General features: G+C 49.3%; 2 protein-coding genes and 1 long non-coding RNA gene across 5 annotated transcripts in view; all 3 read left to right on the top strand.

Annotated features, from left to right (window-relative positions):
- Nucleotides 1-333: 333 nt before the first annotated feature.
- Nucleotides 334-9,178, top strand: Arpin (actin related protein 2/3 complex inhibitor). 3 transcript variants are annotated; one of them, XM_006970012.4, is made up of 6 exons: nucleotides 334-1,148; nucleotides 2,817-2,892; nucleotides 4,931-5,063; nucleotides 6,389-6,595; nucleotides 7,197-7,360; nucleotides 8,122-9,178. In XM_006970012.4, the coding sequence occupies exons 1-6, from the start codon at nucleotides 1,057-1,059 to the stop codon at nucleotides 8,128-8,130; spliced, it is 681 nt and encodes a 226-aa protein (XP_006970074.1). In that variant the 5' UTR covers nucleotides 334-1,056; the 3' UTR covers nucleotides 8,131-9,178. The 3 variants fall into 3 exon arrangements, with proteins under 3 accessions (XP_006970074.1, XP_015848781.1, XP_076401760.1); XM_015993295.3 differs by having other exon boundaries at nucleotides 940-1,185; XM_076545645.1 differs by lacking the exon at nucleotides 334-1,148 and adding an exon at nucleotides 2,173-2,191.
- Nucleotides 9,179-9,837: 659 nt separating this feature from the next.
- LOC143267501 (uncharacterized) lies at nucleotides 9,838-13,990 on the top strand. The gene is made up of 2 exons (XR_013042635.1): nucleotides 9,838-12,670; nucleotides 12,850-13,990. It is a non-coding gene; the product is annotated as an uncharacterized LOC143267501 (long non-coding RNA).
- A 2,024-nt stretch (nucleotides 13,991-16,014) lies between these two features.
- Nucleotides 16,015-17,941, top strand: part of Ap3s2 (adaptor related protein complex 3 subunit sigma 2) — a 47,355-nt gene continuing 45,428 nt past the window's right edge. Inside the window, exon 1 of the mRNA XM_076545648.1 lies at nucleotides 16,015-16,162. Within this exon, the coding sequence (XP_076401763.1) occupies nucleotides 16,094-16,162 (69 nt within the window). The 5' untranslated portion in view covers nucleotides 16,015-16,093. The remainder of the gene's footprint in view (nucleotides 16,163-17,941) is intronic.

The raw sequence follows: 17,941 nt of genomic DNA, 5'->3' as shown, positions 1-17,941 counted from the left end.
ATTTTTCCTTTTTAAAAATCACTTCCACTAATAAAGTTTGTTGACATCACACACACACACACACACACACACACACACACACACACACACACACACACACACACTGGCTGAGATCATTGTGTGGTCATATAGTACGGGAGAGAGAGCTTCTTCCAACACCGACATCTCACCCTGGACTCTTGGGTATCAGCCGGGCCACTTCTCCATTGTTCCCCGGCAGGGGCACACCTGGCATCCCAGAATGCGGCCACCTGCGCCAGGGTTTGGCACAAAAGAGCCAATGAAACAAGCCGACTTCCCAATGATTTCCAGGTCAGAGGAGACTCCTGGGTGCGAGTGACGAATCAAAGACTGGCAGAGACACCCGTGAGCAGAGGGCACTGTGGGACTAGAGAAGCGATTGATCAGAATCTGTGAGGCGTGGGAGGTAAAGACTAGGAGAGGGCGAGTTCCAGCCGGCTCAGAAAGGTTGAGAAACTTGCCGCGCTCTCACGGCAGAGATTCAGGTTTCCTTTGCAGCAGCTCTGACACCCACCGCTACTCCTTCACGCATCCCTGGAACTCCCATAGGTCGCTGCGGGACCACGGGAAGGGCAGAAAGGGCAGCGTCTGTGCAGACCACTCTGTGGTTCCTCATGGCTGTTCCCGTCTCTCCCTTCCCTCTCCCTGGGAAAATATCCTCCTAGAACCTATCCTAAGAAAGATCTACAATTCCTGAGCCTCAAGTGTCGCTTTGTATATGGATGGATTTTGAGACAGGGTCTCTGTATAGTACAAATGGGTCTCGAACCCTCGATTTTTCTGTCTTAGACTACAAGGACACGAAGGACAGTAGTCATTCGGAAAACCCGGCGCCTCTGCACACGGTCTGGCGGTCAGGAATGCGGCTCGGCCCCTTTAAGTCCAGCCTGGGAACGCCCCGGGCAGGCACCACGGTTCCGGGATCTGCAGGCTGAGAAAGCCAGTGCTGCAGCGACCTCTCGGCTCCTGTCCCCGAGGTGCCCCGCCCCGCGCGCCCGCTGCTTCTTGGAGCTGCTGGGCCTCGGCGTGGGGAAAATGAGCCGCATCTACCATGACAGCGTCCTCCGCAACAAGGCGGTGCAGAGCGCGCGACTGCGCGGGGCCTGGGACCCCGCCGCCCACCAGGGGTAGGCTGTGCTGTGTCCGCCCGGCTGCTGGCCAGGGGTGGGTAGTGCTGTGTCCGCCCGGCTGCTGGCCAGGGGTGGGTAGTGCTGTGTCCACCCGGCTGCTGGCCAGGGTGGGTTGCACTTTCTCCTGCTGCTGACTAGGGATGGGCTGTGCTTCCCCTCACTGCTAGCCAGGGGTGGACTGGGCATGGGAACTGCCGGGTATGTTGGGTCCCTGGGGCCCTGGCCCCTGCTGTTGGCTAGGGGTGGTCTGGCAGCATCCCTGGCGCCTAGGCTCTAGGACTCAGAATTTGAGTCCTGCTCAGAGGTTGATCCGGGGAGGAGGGGGCGTTGGAGGTGAGAGAGAAAACTGGCACAGTCAAAGCCACCTCTCCACCCGGGAGGCAGATATTCTTGAAATTCCCGCCTACAGGAATATCCACCGGAGGGACACCAGACTCCCAAATGGAACTCCTTGAGGCGGTGCTTCCGTTCCCACCGACCTCAGTCCTTTCCCCCACCCCAGGGCTCTGAACTTTAGTAATTTGCCTTGATGCACCACCGGTGACCAGTGCGTGGTGTGGACGAAACAACAGAGGGCGGTACAGGCCCTGTCTGGGGTAATAAGCAGGGTGGATAATTCCATTTACAGCCAGAAACACCAAAGAATTCCGATACGTGAAAGAAGCCGGTCCCAGAAAGTCAAATACTTGTCATCTAGGGAGTGGAATCTAAGTCCAACTCATAAGGTTTTCAGTGAAGCAGTTCCAGTTCAAAGCAGGAGTAGGTTCTGAGAATCTAGGGTGTACATAAATCTGATTGTGTGAATCATTACACTATGTGTGTATATGTCAAGTTATCTTGTTAAATGCCTTCAGTGTATACTGTCTTGGTCAGTTAAGTATTTTAGAAAGAATTTGAGAGGAGAAAATATATAAGACAAGGAGTCTTGGCCCAACCTCTTCAGTTATCTTTTTAGACCTGCTCTTTCCCAATGGTGATGGTTCCAAAGAAAGCCCCCAGGCCCCAGGTTCTGCTTTTGTGAAAGCTGGCATCTGGAAGTGGTAAAGGGTGGCTCTGGTTCTTCTCTGTGTGGTACCCTGTGATCTTGGGCTAATCCCCCAAACTTCTGAGTCTCTAATTTTCTAGCTTTATGGTGATAGTAACCATTTCCCTGGGTTGATGATCGTGTAGGAATGAATGGGAACAGAAACGTGAAAGTTCTTTAAAATAGGGGAAATGTCTCACCAGTGAAGAGGGCTTGCTGCTCTTCAGGGGCCCCAAGTTCACTTCCCAGCACCCATATAGTTCATAACCACCTTTGCATTCATGTTCTTAGGCCAGCATCAGAGGACACAGGGAGACAGCTGTTTTCTCCTCATTTGTGGATAAGAATCTTGAGGGTCTGCTCCCAGTAATTCCTGGTGTATGTGTGGAGGGGGGAGGCATCTCTCGGCCTCAGCACAGCCTGGGAAGGTTCTTTGCAGGGACGGAGGGTCCGCTGGGGGAAACAGAGTGGTTGCTTCACACCAGGCCCCCTCAGAGACAGGTGAATAGAGTCTGGGGTGAGATTTTTTTTTTTTTTTTTTTTTTTTTTTTTGGTCTCAGTGCAGATTCTCACCCAGGCCACTAAACCCTAGTGTGGCTTTCCCAAGGACTGACAGAACCTGCCTTCCTTCTCACCCCCAGGGGAAATGGCGTCTTGCTGGAGGGAGAGCTGGTGGATGTATCTCGGCACAGCATCTTGGATGCCCATGGCAGGAAGGTGAGGCTGTGTCCTGGGTGGCACTCACAGGGTCTCCTCCTTCACCCACATGACATCTCCTTGTGCTGGGCTAAGACACAGGATCCAGGCCACTTCCCGAGGGGCTCACGGAACAGATTGCCACAGCCCAACAGGACCAGTGGAAAGGGGACTTTTAGAGCCCATTAGGTAGCAGACAGGTGGGACTGCGTGGTTCCTGAAGGAAGAGCCCCTGCTTCAACTGAAGGAACCGACCAGGCCCCAAACCCAATCTAGCCTGAACACAGTCTCCTAACACGCTGACATGTGGGCCCGCAGCTCTTGTATGGATGGCTTCCGGTCTTTGCTTCACAGGCTCCTCAGGTGATGTTCACGACCCACACATCCCTGGTCTCCATGACCACGCACAGCGTCATCCTGTCCTAGCCCATGTCTCCTTTCTGATCACTAGTTCTGGTTCTGCCCTCCTTTCAGAGAGCCCCTCGGGGTGTGCTGAGCACCCTGTGTCCTTGGTCCTTGGTCTCTAAGCCTCAGCTTAGCATCAGCATCAGGCTTTCTCAAAGCGGGCCGAGGCCTGGTTCTACACTCAGCCTATGCCCGCCCCCCCTTTTGAGACAGTGCTACTCTATAGCCCTGAGAATTTGATCTGTAGACCAGGCTAGCTTTGAACTTAGAGATCCACCTGCCTCCGCTGGGCTCAGCGGTGTGGACCCACCGAGCTGGGCTTCAGTCTACGCTTTTGTATGACATACACTCCATGAGACCATCCTCTTCTTCTTTCTGTGGCCACCTCCACAGGGCCCTTAGCGGTTCCTCTTAGATCTTTGTGCCTGATTTCCTCCTACCTTCTGGTGGGCCCCCACGCAGCCCCTAACTCATTACCAGAAAGATATCTCTGGGGGTATTGTTGCTGCCCCCAAGCCTTTCAGGATTCCAATGGCAATTCAAGGCCCATCTGAAGCCCACCTCAGCCGCTGTCCAGCCTGGGCTGCCAAGGGGCCTCTCACCAGTCTGCGTTGCTCAGATGTGCACATGGCCTCTTGACCAGCTCAGGCTTTTTTTTTTTTTTTTTTTTTTTTGTGGGGGTGGGGTAGGGTCTTATCCAAAAAATAGTCCAGGCTGGTCTTGAACTCACTGTATAGCAGAGGCTGACCTTGAACTTCTGATCTCCCTGCCTCTTCCTCCACAGTGATGGAATCACAGGCATGTGCCACCATACCAGGTTTATGCAGCGCTGGAGTTCAAACCCAGGGCTTGGTGTATGCCAGACAAGCATTGGCATTCTCCGGCCTGTCTCGGGAGTTTTTAGTGCTCTTCCTACACCTTGTCCCACACCTGCAGGTTGCTCTGCCTTTGGAGAATTCCCCTTTTGTGGTGGTCCCAAAAGTGCTATCCGCTTCTTCTGTCTCGCTCTGGGCACTGTTCCTGTGCCGCTTTTGTGAGAAGACCTGGCCCATAACTTTTCAGGGCATGTCTTGCTTGGCAAGGTGCCTCCTCCTCCATTGTGTGATGTCCTGTAATGTCTCTGAAAGAAAACACCATGCTGTTCCCACGTGTTGGGGGACACTGAGGCATGGGAGGCTTGGGGTGACTTGCCCCAGGCCTGTATCTGAGAGCAGCAGAGTGGCTGCCCTCCCTTAGGTCCTCATGTCCTTTCTGTGGCGTGTTGGCAACATCCATCCTGCCTCGTGGCATTTGGGGACCCTGGCGCTTGGGTTATAGCTTTTAGTCGTTGGTTGTGTGGAAACCCTGGAGGCCTCCTGTTGCCCTCCGTGGCTTGTGTGGCACGTTATGTGGACAGGCACTCTAGTAAGTAGAGGAGTGAATGAATATTTAAATCAGGCCTCTGCCCGGTCTACACATTAGTGTAGGATGATGGGATTCTGAGGCAGAGGGTGGGGTGGGCAGAGGATACAGGGAGAGCCTGGGCTGAGTGTGTGTGTGTGTGTATGTGTGTGTGTGTGTGTGTGTGTGTGTGTGTGTGTGTGTGTGTGTGTGTGCCGGAACTGGGATGGGGAATGAAGGAGGTAGCCCCCTCACTCCTCTTTGCCTCACCCAGGAGCGCTACTATGTGCTGTATATCCGGCCCAGCTGTATCCACCGACGCAAGTTTGACCCCAAGGGAAATGAAATCGAGCCCAACTTCAGCGCCACCAGGAAGGTGAACACAGGCTTCCTCATGTCATCTTACAGTAGGTATCCTGGGCCTCCCCCCCCCCCCCCAGGAGGCTGTTAGGCTGTGTCCTGCTTGTCTCCCGAGACCCTTGTCCCCTCCCCACCCAAGCAGCTTCTCAGCACAGGAGGCTTTGATGCTGTTTCTGGCTTGAGCATCCCCCCCCAACCCATGGATTCCTTCCTGTCCCTACTCACTCAGGGTCCCATCTTAGTCCCAGGAGCCAGGCTGGGATTCCCAGCTGCTGCCATTTCTGAAGTCTGGCGGAATTTTCCACAGACTTGGCTATGGGCTCTAACCATCACTGTGTGTGGAGAGCAGGCCAGGTCCCAGCCGTCTCTGCTCGTCTATCCAGATGTTTGCTTGATGACTCTCAGTCTACTTGTATTAGTTACTTTTAGTATGTAATTACTTTCTTCGCTGTGACCAAATGCCTGGCAGAAGCCACCTCAAAGGAGAAAGGGTTCCTTTTGACTTACGGGGGGGGGGGGGGGGGAGTGCCAGCAGCAGCGGAACTATTGGATAAGCCCTGGGGACCCTGTGCTGGGGGCGGGGGCGGGGTGGGGGGTGGTAACCACGCATGCCCTCCGCACCTGACAGCTACTGTGAGCCCCGCCACCTGCAGGCTTAGGACTTGGATTCCTCACTGAGCTGCTGAGTTCCACCAGGGTCAGCCTGGAGCAGGCCAGTAGAGGGGGTAGGAACCACAAGCTGCCTGCTGGTTCTCCATCCCGAAGGAGCCCTGGTTGGACACAGAGTCTTGGTTGGAAGGCGGAATTGTACTGTGAGTGTTTGAATACTGCCTCCTCTATGGCTTGGTTTTTCTGTCTCTGAGATGGGAATAACAAAATGGAAGGCCCTTGCTGAGGGCTGACTCTGTGCCAGACTGTGCTAAAGGCTCCACTTGCCTTTTTTTTTCTCCCCGTTTTCCGAGACAGGGTTTCTCTGTGTAGTTTTGTGCCTTTCCTGGAACTCATGCTGTAGCTCAGGCTGGCCTCGAACTCACAGAGATCCACCTGCTTCTGCCTCCCAAGTGCTGGGAATAAAGGCGTGCGCCACCACCGCCCAGTCTTTTTTTTTCATCTGCACTGCATGTTGGTGTCATCAGATTGGTGCCATTTTTATCCCTATTCTCCAGGGATGAAGAGAAAGCTCACTCGCCCCAATTGTAGTAGAATCCAGATTTGCTCCAGGTAGCCTGGCTCCGGAGTCCAGGTCATAAAGCCTCTGCGGTGGGATTCTCTGAGGAGCCCCGGCAGGAGGGGTGTCCTCAGCAGCTCCTGAAGGCACTCGGGGGACGTTCTCTCCAGGCACACTAACCCTCCTGCACTGTCTGCTCTCCAGAGACAGAAGCCAAGGGAGATACCGACAGGCTCACGGTGGAGGTGCTGAAGGACCTGGTAAACAAGCCAGAGCTGCTGGAGCTGACGGAGAGCCTCACCCCAGACCAGACAGTGGCATTCTGGATGCCTGAGTCAGAGATGGAGGTCATGGAACTTGAGCTGGGGACTGGTGTGCGGTTAAAAACTCGGGGTGACGGCCCCTTTATAGGTGAGCGGTGTGATTCCCTTTGCTTGTTCCTGTCGCCTATAGGGTAGTGGTTCTCAGCCTTCCTAATACCATGAGCCTTTAATACGGTTCCTCATGCTGTGGTGACCCCCTAACCATAACATTATTTCATTGCTGCTTCATAACTGTCATTTTGCTGTTATGTATGTAAATATCTGATATGGAGGATATCTGATATGTGACCCCCAAAGGGATTGAGACCCACAGGTTGAGAACCACTGATACAGAAGCCCCTGGTCCCCCTTCAGAGGTTCCTCATCTCTCTTGCTTAGAGCTTTGGGAGAAGGCCAAGTCTGGTCTTCCACAGGGACCTGATCTGTGATCTTGAGGTTTACTCCTAAGTCTGTGGCCAAGTGCCCTGGGGCCATTAGCCTGGACAACATCATATCCCAGGATACCATCCAACCCCTTGCTTCCTATGGCTGGCCCTTGCTTTCCAGTGATTTGGGAGTTCATCAAGAGCCATAGTAGCCACACCAGAGTACAGAGCCAACCCAGACTTAGAGGACCCCACCAGAATGGATTGTCTTACCCTGGCTGGTCCACTACAAGAAGAAAGGCCATTCAACTTTTCTTCTTTCAGATTCCTTAGCCAAACTGGAGCTGGGGACAGTGACCAAGTGTAATTTTGCCGGTGATGGAAAGACAGGGGCATCCTGGACAGATAACATCATGGCCCAGAAGTTTTCAGAGAGGGACACCGCGGAGATCCGAGAGCAAGGAGATGGGGCAGAGGATGAGGAATGGGTAGGTCAAGGGGTCGGCTGTGGACCTGGTATTGTGGTGTCTCTTGGTGGGAGTTTTGTAATACAGGATACGGTTGAAGTAGAATGAATTGAAGGCAAGGTAAATTCTGTGTAATTCCAGAGACTGTGTTAGCATCAGGGAAATTCCCTCGTGGACTTATCGGAGGGTGACAGCCTGAGACATTTCTTGCTGGAGGAACTGAACACAAAGCCCCAGAGATTTATAAAATCAAGGACGGGAAGGAAAGATTATAGAAAGAGCCAGGGAGTGTCATTAAGTTTCAAAATGTTTCTCTTGAAGTGATACATTAGTCAGGGGGAGGTCTTTGAGCAGCCATTGTTTTTCCTCCTTAGTCTGGACTCCAAAGCCTGAATACTAATCTTGTTCTGTTTCGGGTGCTGAGGGTCAACAATGCCCTACTTCATTCCCAGCTTATATGCAATTGTTTATCTGGAGTGTATTTCACCTGAACTGACACCCAAAGCCCCCTAATAGATCATTTAGAGCAAAAAAATCACAGAAAATCAGAAAAGACAAGGATGGCTTTGGCCAAGGAAGGGTATGTGGAGGGTCTGGGTTCCCTTCTGGGTCAGTAAAGCTGACAAATGGTGGCCTCTAGAGTCAGCTCTAATGATGTGAGGCCCAGGCAGTGGCTGAGGATCCCATGGATACCACAGGATTAGACTCATCTGAAGACTGCCAGGAGACTTTTATGAAATATGCTCTACTCACATCCCTTGACTTGACTGTTTTGTGTCCAGGATGACTGAGGTGCCTCCTTCATCTACCAGCATCTGAGATGGTGTCATTGAGAAGTGGCCAAATCCGACCTCCACCCTGGAGAGAGCAGTCTTGTCAAGCCGAATACCATTTAACATGTTCTGCTGAGATCAAATCCAAGACCTCAAGACTCACAGAGGGTCTCCAGGCTGTGGCTTTTGTATGGGTGTGTTTCTGTTTGGACGCAAGGCTAGCTTTCCTAGACATTTTCCCCGGCATTCCTTTCCCTAGGTGGTAGACACGTACTAGATGAGCCTTCCAAGGCACAGTCCTGATGCACAATTAAGGAATGTCCCTGTCTGAGACAGAGGGGCTCTGGGGCGGGGAGTGAGCAGGCTCCTCCCATTCTTACTGTTTTCTCCTTTCTTTCCTTTCTGTCCTGTGCCCAGCCTTCTTGTTGTGCATCTCTGTTCTCTTCCTCGGTCTGTTCTTCCCCACCCCACACCCAAGATACTACTTCTTTATTTCTGTTCCCCACCCCACACCCAAGATACTACTTCTTTATTTCTGTTCTGCTCCGTGTCTCCATGGGGTTTCCTGCCTTACACCTGTCTTAGGGTTCTTACTGCTCTGATGAAACACCACGACCAAAAGCAACTTGAGGAGGAAAGGGCTTATTTCCCTCACAGTTCCTTATAATCGTTCATCATCAAAAGCAGTGTGGGCAGGAACTCAAGCAGGGCAGGAACCTGGAGGCAGGAGCAGAGGTCGTGGAGGGTGCTGCTTACTGGCTTTCTCCTTATGGCTTGCTCAGCCTGCTTTCTTACAGAACCCAGGACCACCAGCCCAGGGATGGCACCATCCACATGGGCTGCGCCTCCCCCCCCCCTTTGATCACTAATTAAGAAAAAGTAGGCCGGGCGGTGGTGGCGCACGCCTTTAATTCCAGCACTTGGGAGGCAGAGCCAGGTGGATCTCTGTGAGTTCGAGGCCAGCCTGGGCTACCAAGTGAGTTCCAGGAGAGGCGCAAAGCTACACAGAGAAACCCTGTCTCAAAAAAACCAAAAAAAAAAAAAAAAAAAAAAAAAAAAAGAAAAAGTATTACAGCCAGATTTTTTTAAAGACATTTTCTCAATGAAGGTTCCTTCCTTTCAGAGGACTCCAGCTTGTGTCGAGTTGACATAAAACCAGCCAGCACAGACCCACCTGGCTGCTCTTCTGGAAGGTGCTGTTCTTGGGAAGGCCAGCAGCCTTTCCAGCTGTGTCGGGCTGGCCCACAGGTCTTGACTCATTCCACTAGGCCAATTTTTAAAATTTTATTTTTTAATTTTTTTTAAAGGTGCTGGTAATTAAACCTAGGGCTTTGGCCGGGCGGTGGTGGCGCACGCCTTTAATCCCAGCACTCGGGAGGCAGAGCCAGGCGGATCTCTGTGAGTTCGAGGCCAGCCTGGACTACCAAGTGAGCTCCAGGAAAGGCGCAAAGCTACACAGAGAAACCCTGTCTCGAAAAACCAAAAAAAAAAAAAAAAAAAAAAAAAAAAAAAAAAAAAACCTAGGGCTTCATGCTTGCTAGGCAAGTACTCTGCCATAGCCTATAGCCCTGGACCACATTTTTAGAACCACTGTATCTGTTGTTTTTTACTTGGAGAACTTTTTATAAATGAGTGAATTGTCAGGAAAGAATTCCTCCACGCTACTGGGTTCTTGTCAGGTGTTAATGGTCTTCCAGCTGAGCCACCCTCCTACAAGAGAGCCTCAATCTGGTCATGGACATTGCTGTTGTAGAAAATTATCTTAAGGTGTGTTACTTTTGTTTATGCTCTGGAACATTTGTTTAATGATGCAAAGATGTGTTTGATTAAATAAAATTCACCTGCGGTCAGGAGGCTGCGTCAGCAACTAGCTGACAGGAAGTGGTAGGGAGGAGCCAGGTGGAGAAGGGTTTTTGAGGAGGGGCCAGGAGAAGCACGGGAGCTTCTTGGAGGATGTGAGCAAGGAGAGGAGGTGAGCTACTTGCTAGTCAGCCTCTCTGAAGAGCAGAATTTCAACATAACCTTTGAATCTTGAGTTCTTTAGAGGAACAGAGGTTTAGTTAAGTTCCCTTCGTAGCTCTGAGAGAGTCGGTACCTGAGGGAGCAGAATCCCCTCAGGCTGCGGCTCTTGAGGCCTAACCCTGCTGGTAGCAGCGGTGGAGTTGTAGTTGCTGATTCGGACAGCAGTGGCTTAAAAGGCAGCAACAATTTTAAAAAAAAAAAAAAAGGACAATTGGTGCCCCACATTGGGTGCCAAAATGTTTTTTCTCTTTTGCTCTTTGGGGGACCCACCACCCAGCTCCCAAATAAATCACACATGGAGGCCTATTTTTTTTTTTTTTTTTTTTTTTTTTGGTTATTTGAGACAGGGTTTCTTTGTGTAGCCTTGCTCCTTTCCTGGATCTCGCTCTGTAGACCAGGCTGGCCTTGAACTCACAAAGATCTGCCTGCCTCTGCCTCCCGAGTGCTGGGATTAAAGGCGTGCGCCACCACTGCCTGACTGGAGACTTATTCTTAATATAAAAGTCTGGCCTTAGCTTGGCTTAGTTTGTTACCAGCTTTCCTTAACTTATCCCATCTACCTTTTGCCTCTGGGCTTTTCCTGTTCTCTTACTTCTGTACATCTTACTCTTACTCCGTGGTTTGCTATGTAGCTCGGTAGCTGGCCCCTAGAGTCCTTCTCTGGCTACTTTTTTTTTCTCCCAGATTTCTCCTATTTATCCTCTCTGCCTGCCAGCCCCACCTATTTCCCCTGCCTTGCTATTGGCCGTTTAGTTCTTTATTAAACCATCAGGTGTTTTAGACAGGCACAGTAACACAGCTTCACAGAGTTAAACAAATGCAACATAAGCAAAATTAACACACCTTAAAATAATATTCTACAACACATTGCCTCAGTGGGTAGTGTGCCCCTGCTCAGATCTATGACAGAATCTGGAGTGGAAGTCTACATGTCCTGAGTTTAATTCTATATAGCCATGGCAGGTGTATGTATCCTGCTTGATCCTGGGAAGAAGAGGTGGAGGAAGATGGGAATTACTGAGTCTCCTTAATGTGTCAAATAAAATGCCAGAAGTTTTCTATGATCATGACCAGCACTGACAATACTGAGTTCTTCCTGATGTTAAATACTTGGAGTATTCTGTCACAACACTCCTATGATGTACGTATGATTAATGTCCCCATTTTTTTTTGTACATAGACTGAAGCTTTGAGACTCGATGAATATTGCCAGAGAAAGGAATTTAAACCCAGGCAGTCAGTTTCAAAGCCTACATTTCTTTCTTTTTTTTTTGGGGGGGGGGAGGGGCCTGGAAGGATCTCAAACATTTCAGGCTGGCCTTGAACCTGCTATGTAGCTAAGAATGCCCTTGACCTTCTGATCATCCTGCCTTTACCTCCCCGGTGCTGGGATTATAAGCACATATCCCCATGCCTGTATGCTGGAGCTCACACTCAGGGCTTTGTGCATACTGGGTGAGCACTCTACCAACTGAGCTACATCCCCAGTCCTAAAGTCCACATTCCCCTACACACTGGTTTGGTTTTTTTTTTTTTTTTCTGACAAGGTTTCACTATGTAATCCTAGCCGACCTCAGACTCACCCTGTAGACAACCAGGCTGGCCTTGAACTCACAGAGACCTGCCTGCCTCTGCCTTCTGAATGCTGAGATCAAGTTCCACATTTTTGACTCCTGGACTCCTGCTTCCGCATGCAGACTACAGAGAAGGAAGAGGGGTTTGGAGAGGTCAGACAAGTCTCCCAGTTCTTCAACGGAGCATCTGGGATTTGAGTCCAGAGCTTCCAGAGGCAAAGCTCTTGTCTCTTCCATTATCCCTGCTTCCTTGGCCACAGAAAGTTTTTAGATAATGAGGGCAAGAGGATGTAGAATCATGTCACTGGTGTCCTGTATCTGGGGTGGTTTACAGACAGGTCGTTAAGGGGGTGGTTACTCATAGGGTATCTAGGGACATTGGGACATCTTACTGCCCAAAGCTTTGTGGCAACCTCTAGAGCAGGCCAGCCTGTTAATGTCCTGAGGCAGAGGGCTCTAGCTCTTGGATTTTAAGGAAGGAAAGGTCATTGTGGCTGGAGGTCAGAAGGCAGCATAGCCTGGGAGGTGTGTTTGAGATCAGGCTAGACACTGGGCATGGCGATTTCATGCTCACTAAAGCTTTGAGGACTTTATCCCTAATGCCCTGAAAGCTAGTGATCCTGTGGAGGGGTGAGGTCTGATTCATCTATTTTGAAGCTCAGTTGGCCGAGAAGAAAATGGGGGCAGTGAGCTTCTGCTGGAGTCTGCTGCAACAGTCAGGTGAGGGGCCGGAGTGGTTGGCTCTGCAGCAGATAGAGTGAGAAAGGGGCTCATGTCCGGAGGTATTTAGGGAGCAGAATCAAGAGGCCCCAGGAGAAAGGAAGGAGTCAAGAAAGATGCTCAGCCTCTGGTGAGTGGAAGTGTTGGGGTACACAAGGTTGTTTAGCAGAAGCCCAGCCCGAGGCTAGGCTAAAATCAGACTCCTGGGGAAGGGAAACCAAATGTTCTGTAGATAAGAACAGGCTTTCAGGCCGGGCGGTGGTGGCGCACGCCTTTAATCCCAGCACTCGGGAGGCAGAGACAGGCGGATCTCTGTGAGTTCGAGGCCAGCCTGGGCTACCAAGTGAGCTCCAGGAAAGGCGCAAAGCTACACAGAGAAACCCTGTCTCGAAAAACCAAAAAAAAAAAAAAAAAAGAACAGGCTTTCAAAGACAGGCTTGGTGGCTCTTGCCTATAATCCCAGTGCTTGGGAGGCAGTGTTGGGAGGGTTCCCAACAGTTTGAGGCTAGCCTGGGCTACAGATTGGGACCCTGCTTCATAAAGAGTCAAAACCAAAGACCATACAAGCAAAGGAACAACAAATAAGGGCCAGCAAGATGGCTCAGTGGGTAGAAGTGATGGTCACCAAGCCTGGAGCTGAGTTTGAGTCCCAGAACTTACATGGTGGAGGAGAGAAACAATTCCAGCAGTTGTTTGCTGATTTCCACACCCATTCACGCTGCAGCACAAAGGCACCTACCCCTCCACATAACAACAACAACAACAACATAGATTTCAGGCTTAGGGGTTAGAAAAACTGAGTGAAAACCCTCTTCCCAGGATAGAAAGGTACTTGGTTCAGAGCTGGGTGGGGACCTGGGGGCTCATCCAGGTACCCTGAATAGGTAGGGAAGACCCACAATTTCACCCTGTCCTATTAATAATTGTTATTATCTTGGTTCTTTAATATGTCCACATGTAAACTTGGACTTTACTTTTCCCATTATTACTATGTAATCACCGTCAATGCACAGTCATAGTTTTTGAGACTATTTAGACTGATCACAGATTCAGTGAGATCTGCCTGCTTCCGCTTCCACAGTGCTGAGATTAAAGGTACTCATCTCTACAGCTGGCTCCTCGTTGTAGTTTGGATTATTTAGGAATAGGTGTCCAGAGTCAGGTCACTGAGAATCTAGGCATCTTCTGTAAAATTCTTGCTATATTGCCAAGTTGCTTCCCAAAAGGGTTATTCTAGACTGTAACCTCAGTACCAATGTGGGAGAGAACTGATTTCATGCTACTTTTCCCAGAACTGGGGATAGAGATTTTGAACAAATATTTGATAAGGTGAAAATTCTTAAATATATTTTAATTTGCCTTTTCTTCTATTTAGAGTGAAATTAAATGTTTTTCCATTTCCTGTGACCTACTTCTTCTGTTTGTTTGTTTTTTGAAACAGGGTTTCTCTGTGTATCCCTAGCTGTCCTGGATCTCACGCTGTAGTCCAGGCTGGCCTTAAACTCACAGAGATCCACCTGCCTCTGCCTCCTGAGTGCTGGGATTAAAGGAATGAACCACCACCTGGTCTGAATCTACTTCTTTAAAAAAAAATTTTTTGGTTGCTTTTATCTTCGTGTGTGTGTGTGTGTGTGTGTGTGTGTGTGTGTGTGTGTGTGTGTGTGTGTGTGTATGCTTATGTGTGCATGCAAATGGAGGTCAGAGGGCAGCTTCCTGAAGTTTGTTCTCCCATCATGTGGGGTCTGGGAATCCAAGTCAGGTTATCAGGATTGGCACAAGACCTTTACCTGCTGAGACATCTCACTGGGGCCCCAGCATCGCTGTCTTTTGTTACTTCCTTTGAAGGCTGATGACTTTCAACTTCTGCCTCTCCCTCCTGTCTCTATCTCCCAAGTGTTTCGGGCAGGTACCATCATCCCAAGTATAACGGGCATGTACCATCACACCAGCGTTTATATAGTGCTGGAGACGGAACTCTGGGTTTGCTGTAAGCTCTCTAGCACCTGTGTTACATCCCTAGCTTTATCATCATCATACTTTTTTTGGTTATTATTGTGCTTGTCTGAGCATGGGTGCGCATGTGCTGCAGCAAATATGTAGAGGGTAGAGAGGATTTTTGGGCTGGAGTTGCCCCACAGCCAAACTGTGACACCCCCTACATCACATATTAAAATTATTTTATGCCAAGGGCTGGAAAGATCGTTAAGACTACTTCTCTTCCAAAGGACTGGAGTTGCTCCCAGCACTCACATCAGGTGGCTCACAGCTGCCTGTAACTCCAGCTCCAAGGCGCCCTCTTCTGGTCTCTGAGGGCACCTGAACCCATGTGCTCACACTGACACACACATGCATACACATGCTTAAAATCAAATCCTTAAATTATTTTACTACAGATTGTTGTGTTATAGTTCAACATGTCTCCCTTTAATTCTTTAACTATGATTTAGGCCCGTGATGTGGCTCACTCAGCAGGTAAAAGCACCGTCAAGCCTGAAGACCCACAGATGACCTACATTAGATCCATGGGACTCACACAGTAGGAGAGAACTGACTCCCAAAGTTGTCCTCGGACTTCCACCCACACACCATGACAGGTTCTCATGTCTTCTCCTCCATAAATATAGAAATTAACGTACTTCAAACCATCCTAGTTAGTTTGATTGGTTGGTAAAGCCAGTTCCTTCTTGTCACTCTGTTTAGAATTGTCTTTGGTATTCCTGCCCAACATCTGAATCATTTTGCCACTCTTCAGGGCAATTGCCATTTGAATTTTTATTGACAACGTCCCCCCAGCCCCCCCCCAACATACAACACACCATACACAGCAGGATGTATGTAATGGTGCAAACCTTTAATCCCAGCATTTAGGAGGCAGAGGCACGTGAATCTCTGAGTTCGAGGCCAGCCAGGGCTACACAGTGAGACCCTGCTTCAAAAAACAACATACCTTTTTTTTTTGTTTGTTTGTTTTTTTTTGGTTTTTTCGAGACAGGGTTTCTCTGTGTAGCTTTGCACCTTTCCTGGTACTCACTTTGGAGACCAGGCTGGCCTCGAACTCATAGAGATCCGCCTGCCTCTGCCTCCCAAGTGCTGGGATTAAAGGCGTGCGCCACCACCCGGCAACCAACCATACCTTTTAAATGGGATTGCATAAAAGATCCCTTGTGATTTCAACTTTTACCATCTAAAGGAGAGACTGACCATCTGCACGAGGAGACTTTTGCCTAATTCACCGCAGTATCGTAATACTGAAAAATAAAAGCCCAGTTTTTGCTGGCCCAAGAAGCCACGCAAGCTCCCTCCTGGTCCCTCAAACCGGCGCAGCTGCTGGCAGGAGTTGCCGCCCTGGATCCGCGATGGAACCAGAGCGAGGGGCCCAGTCCCGGGTTCACGTCCTAGCCAGGCTCGGGTTGATAACCAGGCTGGCCAAGGGTACCATGCTCCCGGCTTCCACCCGACCCCCCACCATGTTCCCCCGGCTAGCCCGCCGACCTCTCCAGGGCGCCAGAGAGGCCGGACCCTTAGGTGCTCGGACCCCGGGGCTCTACGGCTAAGTTTCCGGGAGCGATTTTTCTAGTAGGGCACCAACCGGAAGTGCCCATGTTGTGGCGGAAGGAGGAGCTTTCTTGGAGCAGCTGGTGCCGAGAGAAGCGGGACCGGCAAAGATGATTCAGGCGATTCTGGTTTTCAACAACCATGGGAAGCCGCGGCTGGTCCGCTTCTACCAGCGTTTTGTGAGTGCGGCCCGGCCCGCCACGTACCCGCGCCCATTCCCCTCCCCTCGGCCCGCCGCAGAGCTCGCCAGCACCTCGGGCTCCGGCACCGCGCATGACCCACCGCCCCTGTTCCTCTCCCACCCTCCCTGGATCCTGGCTTTCTGTGCTTTGTGACACTTTCCCCTGGGTCTTAGGCCAGGCACAATACACAGTGTGCTTCGTTGAAATCTTGAACGACAAAACCCACTGTCTTTATTTTTTTTTTTTTCATGGATGAGCGTAGTTTTGTGATGGTCGGGTCGTTGGGTTCTTTTAAGTTTTTGTTTTCTCAAGGTGGGCAGAAGTTCTTTCTTGGAATTACTTGCTCTAGCGTTGACTGAGACTTATCAGGGTCGGGCTACCCTTTACCCTGTAGAAAGTCTCTTAAAATTGGGGGTGAATGAGTTATATTACAAGTTGTCAGATGTAGTGGTGCACACCTGTAAGCTCAGAGCTCAGGAGATGGAGGCGTGAGGATGAGTACCTCAAAGTTATCCTCAGACAGCTAGTTCAAAGTCAGCTTGAGCTACACCAGGCCATATCTCAAGAAACCAATAACTAAACACATGCTGTCACGAGATGGCCCAGCAACGTTCATTTTCTAGAAACATTTCCTTTGGGAAAAAGCAAACGTCATTATTTGTCTCCTGTCCCCCAACATTTTATTTGTGGCTAGGTTTCAAAATACATAACTGAGAGACTGGTTAAACCCGAGAAGGAATGGAATCAGAAAACATTTAGGCTTCAGCCTCACCTTTCCTACTCTTGTGTAGGTTGGCAAGTTGAGAAATGTCTCTTGGATTTATATTCCTTTTTTCATCATAAATGAAAAAATAATTTGCTTTTTAAGTAGGATTTTCAACACTTATTTTTTTAAAAGTACTTAATATGACTTCGACTTATGTGTGCATTTGTTTCTCCTAAGTTATTGAAATATAAACTATATAGCTAACTTACTATATCACAATTTGAAAACCTTTTTATTGATACTTTTAAAGAAACTCCTCCCTGTTAGCAGTCAACTCCCCTGGCCCTAAGCAAGCACTTACTTTCTCTTTAAATTTTTGGACATTTTATCTAAATGGAATCATAACGTATAGTCTTTTTAATCTTTTACTTACAAAGACATTCACAAGTTTCATCTGTATGAATATGTAGCATGCATATATGTGTTTTTTAATTTATTTTAAAGCAGGATCTCAATTTGTAGCTCAGGTTGACCTGAACTGGAGATCCTTCTGCTCAGCTGGACCTGGTGGCACATCTCTATAATCACAGTACTTGGGAAACTGAGGCAGGAGGATTGTGAGTTCAAGGCCAACCTTGGGTACATAGTGAAGACATAAGCAACAAAAACAAAATCCAAACAACCAGCCACCAAAAGCGAAGAAAAGATCCTTTCTACCACAGCCTTCCATCTCCCAAAGTTAACAGGCATGCCACTGTGCTCTGCTGTTCATTCCATACTTTTATTTCCCATTATTTGCTGTATCTGGCTTTTATAAATAGTGCTGCTGTGACCATTCGTGTGTTGAGTTTTAGTGTGGACATAGCTTTTCATTTTTCTTTACCTTAGTAGTAGAATCAATCATTAGGTCACATAATAACTCAATGCTAAATATTTTTTAAAAATAGTTTATTTATTTTTATTTTATGTACATTGGTGTTTTGCCTGCATGTATGTATGTGTGAGGGTGTTGGGTCCCCTAGAACTGAAGTTACAGACAGGTGTGAGCTGCCATTTGGATGCTGAGAATT

Source organism: Peromyscus maniculatus, chromosome 1, assembly GCF_049852395.1.
Source record: "Peromyscus maniculatus bairdii isolate BWxNUB_F1_BW_parent chromosome 1, HU_Pman_BW_mat_3.1, whole genome shotgun sequence".
Classification (NCBI taxonomy): domain Eukaryota; kingdom Metazoa; phylum Chordata; class Mammalia; order Rodentia; family Cricetidae; genus Peromyscus; species Peromyscus maniculatus.
This window is presented reverse-complemented; position numbering and strand designations above follow the sequence as displayed.